Source organism: Poecilia latipinna, unplaced genomic scaffold, assembly GCF_001443285.1.
Source record: "Poecilia latipinna isolate Pla-1442-1.1 unplaced genomic scaffold, P_latipinna-1.0 Scaffold566, whole genome shotgun sequence".
Lineage (NCBI taxonomy): Eukaryota > Metazoa > Chordata > Actinopteri > Cyprinodontiformes > Poeciliidae > Poecilia > Poecilia latipinna.
In genome coordinates this window covers 240,701-251,527 of record NW_015113182.1, presented here as the reverse complement: position 1 = coordinate 251,527, position 10,827 = coordinate 240,701, and the positions used below count along the sequence as shown (strand labels likewise).

At 42.8% G+C, this 10,827-nt stretch overlaps 1 protein-coding gene across 1 annotated transcript in view; it reads right to left on the bottom strand.

The window, feature by feature from the left end:
- Positions 1-994: 994 nt before the first annotated feature.
- LOC106953161 (E3 ubiquitin-protein ligase RNF19A-like) overlaps positions 995-10,827 on the bottom strand; it is a 31,128-nt gene continuing 21,295 nt past the window's right edge. The window contains 9 exon segments of the mRNA XM_015041736.1: positions 995-2,406; positions 3,557-3,700; positions 3,784-3,997; positions 4,759-4,920; positions 5,160-5,274; positions 6,232-6,394; positions 6,906-7,050; positions 7,838-8,046; positions 10,029-10,827. The exon segment at positions 10,029-10,827 is cut by the window's right edge and continues 2 nt beyond it. Of these exon segments, the coding sequence (XP_014897222.1) occupies positions 1,635-2,406; positions 3,557-3,700; positions 3,784-3,997; positions 4,759-4,920; positions 5,160-5,274; positions 6,232-6,394; positions 6,906-7,050; positions 7,838-8,046; positions 10,029-10,827 (2,723 nt within the window). The 3' untranslated portion in view covers positions 995-1,634.

The window sequence follows — 10,827 nt, the reverse complement described above, 5'->3', positions numbered from 1 at the left end:
ACTGCTAGTAGAGGTTCACCAGAGCCAGCTCAGCGGCCTCAGTGCAGACCACAGAACAGTTTGGGAGAAGAAAAAAAAAGAAGAAACCGACTTCAAGTCTGCTCAGCAGCACCGTTTTGGCAAAACAAACCCGAATCACAAGACAAACTCACATTCCCATCAACCTCTGCGTCAGCAGAACAGGAAACAGTGTAGGTGCCTGGAGCCTTACTTATTTGCGTAGCTTTAGTGGAACATGTAAAAACAGCAGTGTGTATGTGTGTGTGGGAGAGAACCGGGGTCATATGTCTTCATTCATCCCCACAGTGTTAAAAAAAAAAAAAAGGTCCTCATTACTGTCGGCAGCTGAAGAGTCAAAGAACTAACAAGAGCCTGAGTGCTGTCTTTGGTAGGCTGTTGAAGTCTTCAGTTAAACTCCGCCTCAGTGTGAACGGGCGCGCCTCTAGCAAACACACACTCCGCTGTCAGTACGATGTTCTCCTCGCTCCTGTTTGGACTCCAGAAGACGACGGAGAGGAACACGAGCAGCTTCCTGAAGGCACCATGAGTTAAGATATCAAAGCTCTCAGAGAGGCCAAAGCATCGTCCAGCAGAAATCAGCTCAAACAGTAAACAATTCACTTCTTTGTATAACTTCAGTCAGCTGACCGACCCGCTGGGTAATGTTACCCTCCCGCAGTCTGAAGACAGGTCGAGTGGACCCGCTGTTCGCTGTCCAGGCGGGGTCGCACTGACCTTACGTACGCTTTAATGAAGGTTTTTTTGTGGTTTTGGAAAGTACTGGGCCTGTAAATGGACTTTGAAGGAAAAAAATAAACATTCTCGTGCGCACCAGAATTTTTTTTTTTACCCCTTCAATGTACATTTACGGGCCACGCCCCCAATGGCTTCCCAGTTGACCTGACAGTGACATCTGCCACTCTACCTGAGCGCTGATTTAAACTACGGGAGGGTTAAGCAAAATCTACAGCTTCGGCCTTCCAGAGACCTTTTTTTTATTATCAAATCGGTTCAAACCTTTTCCAGAGCTAAATTCTGCCCAAGATTTCAAAGTTATCTTGGCACTAAAAGACACTTGAGAGATTCAAGCTACAGAACAAAAAGCAGTGGAGCACCATCTCCCTCGGTAGATCTTAGCGTTGTAAAGGTCAATTTCAGAGCTGGAACGGTTCAGTGTCGAGATATATATATATATATATATATATATATATATACACATACATATATTCAAAACAGTCACTTTTACATTTAGGGGGAAGAAAACAAACCAAGAAGTCGTATTGCCTGGTCCCTCGCTCAGTTTGTCTCAGGAAATCAGATCTATTTAACGTTGTATTTGAGATGAACTGAAGAACTTTATTTTGACCTACAGATCAATGCAGCAGCCAATCAGTGAACAGCTTTATGTGAAACATGACAAATACAGAGAAACAGCCTGAGGAGGAACTTTAACACTTTCAGATGGCTGCTAGTAACAATTTTACTCAAAAGCTGCTTCCCATGGAAAACCTCCATCCTAACAAGACACATCTCTTACTAGGGAATAACCAAAACTGTAAAGCAGCAGCTGTTAGCTTAAAGAAGGAAAGGAGGTGGTCTATAAAGTGAATGCAGCACTTCAGGTACGGAGTTTATTAAATATCAGTGTGTAAGCAGGTGTTCCTGGCCTGCTGCTCGGGCGCGGCCGCGTCCTGCGGCTGGTGGTTGTTGTTATGCTCCTTCAGGAGCTCTCCACTGTTGCAGTCCAGTTCGCCGGCACACGTGATGTTGATGTTCTCGTCCGTGACGAAGCAGAGCACCGACAGGTCCGTGCCATTTCCCAGGGAGGAGGTGGTGGAGGTGGGGGACTGGGGAGAGCAGTGGGAAGGACACGCCTCCAACCGGTCGTTCTCCACCTCGGGGAGGGGGCTGACGGTGGCCAAGCGCAGGTGGTAGTCGCCGCCGCCGGAGCCGTGGCTGCACGACGTCTTCATGCTCTCCAGGTCAGAGCAGCTGAACTCGGACATGTGGCTGCAGTGGGAGTCGGCCACCGAGGGCAGGCTGCCGCTCAGCGACGGCGAGTCGAACTCTGAGGAGTTGGTGCTGCGCTGCTCCAGCAGCTGAGCGTCCATGTCCTCCCGTGTTTCGTTGATCTTGGTGCCGCCGCCTCCCTTCTTGCGCAGCTTGCCTTTGCTCTTTTTGCTGCCGGCGCTGAAGGACGAGCCCGACGTCTCTTTGGCCCACTTGGCGGCCGTCCCTCTGCCTTCAGAGGAGCTGCACCCGGCCGTGGGGTTGCTCCAGGCGCAGCGGCCGACGGCGTTGCTGCAGCCGCTGCCGCCGTCGTCGGCGCTGCTGCCGCCGCTGTGGTGCCGTCGCTTGGTGGGTTTGGACTCGATGTCCACCTGGACCTCCATACTGTTTCCCTCTCTGGAGGGACGAGGGGAAGAACATGAATCAGGGTTCAAAGCTTTTTCCACAGCAAAATTCAAGCTCTTTCAGTGTAAGCTTACCAACCTTTACAGCACCACACTTAGGAGATAAAGTCAATATAAATGAATTTAAAAAATACAGTTTCAAATCTCTATTATAAAATATCATTTATTAATGTCTCATGATACATTTTAAACTAAAGTATTACAAAATGTTGTCCTCCTTCAAATTAATCAAAAGGTGTGTCAAACATGCGTTTGTGCTGCTATCATTTTAAAGATATTAATAAAAACATTCAGAAATGAAAAAATTATATATATTATATCTGCACAAACCAGCACAAATATAGCACAAAAAATTTAGATCAATTTCTTTTGATTTAAAAGAGGTGGGGAGGGCAACTTCACAAAGGTTGAAATTTTATGTTTGAAAAGTCACTCACACTCACACACACACACACACACACACACACACACACACACACACACACACACACACCTGACTGGTCTGAGAAAATAAACACTAATTTAACAAAGAAATCTCACAATTTCAATAACGTTGTTTAACGTATAAAAACAAAGACAATCTTTATTTCAGTTACAAAGATCAATAAATAATTGAGCCATTAGGTGTGAAAAATATTTTTAAAAATAAATTAAAAAAGTTCTCGCCACATTTTGTATTTATCGAATAGAAATCAGTTAGAAAAGTTTTATCTGAGTTAACTTCAGACAGTGAGAAAAAATGTCTTATTATTAGGTATATGAAAATATCTACTTTCAACTCTAAAAGTAATGTTTTCCAAATTTAGGCTTTAATCAGGCATTAGACTGAACTTTACTACCAAACTCATCAGTTTGAACATCAGTCACTTTATTCAGAATTCAAGCACTTTCCAAACCTTAAACACCTCATTGGAATTGAAGCATTTTCAAGAATCTTAAACACCAGTAGGAACCCTGATGAAGAGGATAACAGCACAGTCGGTGTGTGTTCAACTACGATTCTATGGTGTTTTCATCCTTAAAGAAAACACATTCACTGATTAGATTGTAGTATTTTGAACAGAAAACCAGCAGCATGTAAAGCAGCCCAGCAAATGTGCTTCAGAGACTTCAGTAGAGACATGAGGTAAAACCTCGCTCACCTGTCCAGAGGCATGTACGCGTTGAGAATGGAGCCGGCCATTGCTTTGGTGCTGGCGTTGTCGCTGATGGTGCCCAGGCTGACAGTGGCCGACTCCCCGCTCAGGCTGCAGCGCTCCTTCTGCACGTCGGCCTGGACCTCCATCCTGAGATGGCGACACATTTTAGGTGAAGCGGAAACAGAACAGCGAGACGGCGCGCTGGCTGAAGCGCTTTCGGCGGACAGCACCTGTGCAGGTAGTTGACCATGGCGCTGCCGGACAGGCTGCTGGTGATGCTGGCTCCGGCCAGAGCCATGGTGGAGGCTGTCTCGCTCAGGTTGTCCCTGGCGGCGCCGAGGCGGTCCATGTGGCTGCCGCTGGCGCTCAGGCTGCCCGTCATACCCCCGACGCTGCCTTCGCCGATACTGGGGTTGTTCCTGGTGTCAGCTACCGATGTCGTATCTATGGAGGAGATGACACCAGGAACAATTCAATGTATTAGCAATAATTTGTACTTTTGATTTTGATTCATTGCAAATGGTAATAAAATTATGTTTTCTATGAAAGAACAAATGCAGTATATGTTTATTGACATGTCTATAGTACCCATCCATCCATCCATTTTCTGTCCACCCTTGTCCCTAGTGGGGTCAGGAGACATGTCTATAGCACGTATGTATTATTTAAACTATTGATGTTCTATATACTCATGTATTTTGATAAAAGTGTTTCATTGTCATTGAAGGATAGTATAAAGGGCTGAGAATTAAATTGTGTAAACGTGTAATTAAAACAACTAACCTTTATGTTCCAAAACAGCTTTTTGTGTAAGTGTGTAGATTCACTTATTGTTTTATTTTTTTTTTATTAATTTATTCAAAATAAATATCAAAATAAGTTTTTAAGGTTCAATTAATCAAATGTTTTTTGTTTTGTTTGTTTGTTTTTTTACACGTGATAAATTGCGGCTGGAACTTTTGTATTTGCGCGTTTCTGGTAAGCCCATAAAACCTGACGCACAAGTGTTATCCACAGCAATGGGCAACGAATATGCTCATATGCTTATTTATTCAATAACTAGCAGCAAAAACAGATGTTGAAATGAAATTGTTGCTTATTTTATAAAACATAGTTTTGATTGACCCTACAGTTAATCCAATGGAACATTTCAGTCCCATCAGGAAAGCACATGGTTCAGCCTCAGAAGCAACAGTAAAAGTTACCGGTAGCAGCCGTTCCGTTGCCAGCATTCATGTCGTTCTCATCATCGAACTCGATCCGAACTCCCTTTCCGTTCCCGGCTGACACGCCGCAGCCTCCACTGCGGCACAGAGAGATGGGCACCACGCCGTAGACATAGGCAAGCATGATGGGGACCCCGATGCCTGACGGAGGGGCCAGAGAGAGACCAGCATGTGAGAAACCAGCTGTCTTCATAATGAAAACAATACGGCAGCAGCAGAGAGACTGAATCTCGCTCAGAAAATGGAATTTTCATGAGAGATTCTGACTCAAAACAACAAACTTTAGCTGAGGACGATATTTAGCCACAAGCCAAAAAGTCAATAAAGATGTGAAGATACAGATGAGGAAGAAAGAGAGAGAGGAAGAGGAAGAGACTGACCGACGGTGACTGCAGCCACCACAGGAGACACGATGGCAGACAGCGTCACTCCACCAGCGATCACCAGGTTCCGCTCATGGTTGGAAATATCCTTGCCTTCATAGCGGTTATGGATCTGACGGGGACAGTCCAGACATGAGGGAGAGTTAACCCTGTAACTGCCAGGCTGTTTCCATTCTGACTGGATGCCAGTTAAACTGCAGGACATGACTTAAGAGCGACTTTCTTAAAGGTTGGTCAGAGCTGTGTAGAGAAACCCCGACAGTCTTCATTAAATCTAGTAGAGCTGAAACAATTAATCGTGATGAATCCATTTATTGAAGTGATCATCAACTAATTCAGTATCGATTAATTATGCAGACTAAAAAAAAAAAAAAGAAAAAGAGGACACTTACTCTCAAAATATTGAGTCAATATGAGGCCAAAACTGTACAAAAAATATAAACATTTCGCATCGAAGACAAAAAAAAACTTCTTTGTCTGTAAATGTGTTCAACTCAAAACTCAAGGGCTGAGCTTTTCACACGCTGTTAGGATTTTTTTAAAAGTTTTTGTAAAAAAAAAAGTTTTCACTATAAGAATGCTGTTATTGCATTTTAGGCAATACTATGATTTTATGGAGCTGAATTTGTCTATTTTCATATTTTAATGCATTTCTACTATTGAACAGAAGAGGTTTGAGAGGCTAAAAAACTTCAGAATTAATTGTTAGAATAATCGATAACTAAAATAATGCCTGGTTGCAGCCATAGAGTCTAGACATTGTTTTATTTACTTTAGAGAAGGAAAGAAATGTCTCTTGGCTCTGGCTTCTTCTTTTGGCAGGCTTCGCCGGGGGATTCTGGAGAGTCTTAGTAACGCCACATTATTGGAAAGAGAAACTATAACTCCTCACACAAGAATGTCCTTAGACTAAATTAGCAGTTTGCAACAGAAATAAAAATTCACTATACTCAGACCAGTTAAGTGGAAAATATCTGGATATAACCAAGCACACAGATTCATCTGCAAATTATCCATGAGTAAAGCAGGAAAAAAGGAAAGATTTCCCCTCGGTGTTGTTCTGTCTCACCTTCCTGCCCACGTATACAGGTATGCCGATGATCATGGCAGGGATGGCTATCCCAGCAATCAGTGCAATTCCAACAGGAGCGCCCACTAGTGTTCCCAGCTGCCAAAGGATCTTCTTCTTCCTGCTCCAAGGCTTCTTCCCCCAGAACGTACAGCCTGACGGACTGAAACCAGCAGCACAACGGTCAACTTTCACCAAACTGATGAAAATATTATATTACCCATCAATACAGAGGCAAAAAATAAAGACACACAAGATGTGAAACAACACAACAGAAGATGAATTTCAATAGTAATTAGGAGCGTGTCGGTTGCAGTTTTCTGGCTACTGTTTGTTTGAAAAGTTGTTAAATATAGCAAGAAAAGTTGTCAAGTTGGCCACAGTGAGCCGACTGCTGTTAACTGTACACATACATAAAAAGCAAAAAGGGACAGAAGCTGAGTTTCAGATATTTGTGGAGGAAGTTAACATCTGTTTCTTATGTCAGTATCAGGCAATCGCTGATTTCCCAAAATGAAGACAAATCAAGGTTCATTTATTGGTTTCTCCTACTGTGAAACAACATTTTCGTTCAACATTCTCAACCCAAAGTTGATTGCAATTCAACCTGATTAAAAAACACCCTCTCCTTACTGTTTAAACTGACTGTTCTGGACTTGGCGTTCGATTCTTACCTCAAGTAGTGCAAGTCTGAGATCTCCTTCATGCAGAGCCAGCAGAACTCACAGCCACAGACAGCACAGGTCATGTGGTTACAGCTCCCGTCATTCATTTTGACGATGTAAGCGGCGCAGCAAGGACATGGCTTAATGTCGTCGGCTGCAACAAAACAGAACATGATGGACAGGAAAGAAAAAAAAACACACACATCAGAGACGGCGCTCTAAATGGAAATAAATAGACCAGACAAGCATTACACTTTAGCAGCACTGGACAGCTGGTCTCTGCCGAGCTCCAAATTTATACTCAACTGATGAAAAGTCTGATAAATCATGAACTAAAACAGTCCAATAAACAGTAAAAGAAAAAATAGAACATAAAAAAAAACATTCACCTTTTATTTTGATATATAGCTTTGCTTTGATTTTTTCACATTATTCTACTAACTTTCATTGTGGCAGAAAAAATACAAAAATGGCAAAAAAAAAGACACAAAAAGCAGCAGTTGTAATGCTGCTTTTTGTGCAGCATTACAACTGCACAAAAAGCAGTTGTAACTTTTCCTCACTTTGATGAGGAAAAGTCATCAGCTGAAAACAAGCTTTTGAAAATAATACATAAAGTGATTCAATTATAAAAGAAGTATTAGAATACTATTGATGTAAAACTATTTAATTCAAAAAAAATTTTAATCATTAAAATAAAGATTTTAGCTTATTAAAATCAAAGTCAAAAGTTATTTTAATTAGCTTCATGTAACATTCTGATCTTCTATGGTGTTTTTTTCATTACTGTAGGCAGAAAATCCTAATCCAGTTAAGGGCTTAAAAACATTAGCTTATGTGTGTTTAATCCATATAATGTGTTTTGCCAAGTGAAATAAATGAACTTTTTAATAATTCTCTAAGTTACTGGACATGGTTCTGTGCTTTCTGGAGCAGCCCACCTGCGGCACCGCTCTCCTGACTGTAGCTGAGGGAGGACGAGCGCACGGTTCTCAAGCGGAGACTCTGGGCTCTCTGCTGGCGTGCCGCGTCACACGTTTGGTTGGGGTGCCACCGCTGCTTGCAGTGGTAGCAGAACTCCGTGCCGCAGCCCTCCCTGCCGCATGTGATCTTTGGACAGCTGGCACAGCCAAAAGCTATCACTGCATATCTGGGAAACAGCAACAAAATAAATAAATAAATCGCTTCAATATGTGATGGTCACAACTCTGGGGGGTAGGGGGGAGGATTATGGGACTCTGTTTGCTATACATTAAATATAATTGTTGGCACAATAAAATAAAAATGCAAAAAGAGTTTATTTTTGTGAACAGCTGCAAATAGTGCTGGGTATTTATTGTATCATATCATTTATCACTAATCATGATAAGTTTCTTATAAGGATTTTGATTTATTGTTGCAATAAATTTCAATTAATGTTTAAAATCCATCAAACTTGTCTGTGTTAAGATTGTTAACTTGACTATTTTTCCACCGTTCTTTCATTGGTTGTATCAACAAATATCAATACTTTTTTATATGACTGATGTTTAAAAGAAATGGGTTGCAAGTATTTTCAAGAGTTGTATTTGTATCTGTGGAGCCATGATTGCTATGCCGTTTACCTGAAAAATTAGTAATAAATAGTATTGTCACTTTTATTGTAATCACAATACTACTATAAAATATTGTGATAAATCTTCTGGTCTATATTTTATACTTTGACCTGCAAACTCTACAGCTCAATACGATCGATACAGAAATTTTCTCTAATCCATCAGGACTGTTGAGAAAAAAAACAAACACATTTTTTGCATCATGGGAAAAAAATAAAGCTAGGTGTAATGAATTTATACTGTTCATGTATGAATGCACACTGAATATTTGAAACTGTTTTTAAAGGTCAGATTTAAAACGGCATGGACTGTGGAGTGATGCTCCATTCAGGGAGGCTGCTAATCATCAACCTCAATCCGATCCCATAAAGTGATGTTAAACACTAGCGAGTCACATTTCAGGGCTTAAATGACGTTCTGGAGGTTTGTGTAGCAGTTGGGCCTGACCTCAGGGCTAATGTTTAATCACAGAGCCACTGAGGGCCTGGGAGACTTCCTCTGCTCTGGATCAATTTACACTGAGATCCCCGTCTAGAGCCCAGACAGAGGGCTTCGATGTGAGCCCAGACAGACACCGGACACCAGTGGGGTCCAAACTGTGCCCAGGGGACATTTACACCCATCTGAACACTTTCCTGCGGTATAAATTTTGGAGCTGATATAGATTAATGCTGAATAGTTAGATTTTAAATATGACAGACATTTAGTGACAGATTTTTCTTAAATTGGAAATGTTAGTTAACACCTAAAAATCTTCTGTTTTGGAGTAAAACACCTAATAAAAGACAAATACTGACTTGGAAGCACATTCCAATTCACATTCATCAAATTTATACCAGCCAGAAGTAGAAACTTCTGGCTGAGAATAGACAAAAAAAGAAAAGAAACGTATGACTGTTTCATTAAAACAAATATCCAACACCCTTTTTAAGAGTTGCAGTGATTTTACACTTTCCAATTTTTGTCAGTAAAAGCAGGAATGCTCCAATATGAAAACTGAATATTAATATTGCTGTTGTGGTCAAAAACTGATCCTGTTTTAGTAATTCAGAATAACAGTTTTTCGTTTTATTTGCAAGAAAATTTGGCCCCCTGGCTAATCTCAACTGGGCCATTTTAGCCCCAGTGCAAAAAAGTTTAGACGCCATAGCAACAGGATTGGCTCAAAGATCACAGTTCAAATAAAAAGCTACACGTCAGTTTACGCACATAACATGAATAAACACTAATGGTTGAGAGTAACTTAAAATTCTTACTTGCTCTAAATGTGGTAGAGGAAGAAGAATGACCTCAAAAACAGTATTCGTCCATTTTACACAATGAAGATGTTTATATTTGCTGCTTGGAGCTAACAACATGTTCAAAATATTTAGTGCTCAGTCAATTATCAGAAATATTAACGTAGTAACATCTTGTTGCTAAGCTCACAGTGTGATGTGGTTTGGTTGTTTACATGTAAAGAACCAACACGGGTTCACTCAGAATGGATTTTAATACAAAGTGTTTTGCATGAAGTGCGTCTGCGCCGGCTGCTTACCCACAGTCTGGTGCGGGACACCAGCGGCAGTCCGGATCTGCGACCAGCCACCTCCTCAGCATGAACTCCTCATATTTCTCCATCAGCACTTGGTCCCCCAGAATCATACGGATGTCGTGTGGGTTGAACCGCTCGGCACACTCGGGGCAGCTGATGTTGATGCGTGACTCCGAGATCTCGATGCGCAGATACTGGCGCAGGCAGTCGCTGCAGGAGCGGTGGTGGCACGTCATGATGTCGGGGAAGCTCTCCCTGGAGAGGCGTAGAAGGCACAGTGGGCACTCCAGTAGTTCCGCCCCTGCTGCTCCCCCAGCCTTAGCTGAGGAGCTGGTAGCAGCATAAGAAGGCCCTGAGGCGGAGGACAACGAGGCGGCGGCGAAGGCGGCTCCTGTCCCCGCCGCAGAAAAGAAGGCCGAGTTCTTGTCGTTGCACATTTCAGAGTGGATGCTCTCGATGCTGGCGATGCCGTCCACTCCTGCAATGCCCCCTGACCCGGGGTGCTGGAGGTCCCTGGACTGCTGGCGGCCTGATTTAGTGTCCCGGCCTCGTCTTCGGAAGAGAGAAGCCAGAGAGAGCCGCCTCTTCTTCGGGGCCTTCTTCACTGAAGGCAGAGAGATGGAAGAAGTGGCAGACTGCAGGTCGCGGTCAGAATCCATGACCCCGACGTTTCCAGCACCCAGCTGCTGCTGCTGCTGCTTCTGTGAGTTCATCTCCCCGGGAGGAGGAGAGAGGTGCGCCGGTGGGGAGCCAGCACTGGGCAGCCTGTCTCGCAGGTGGGTGGAGAGGTGGGGGAGTGGGA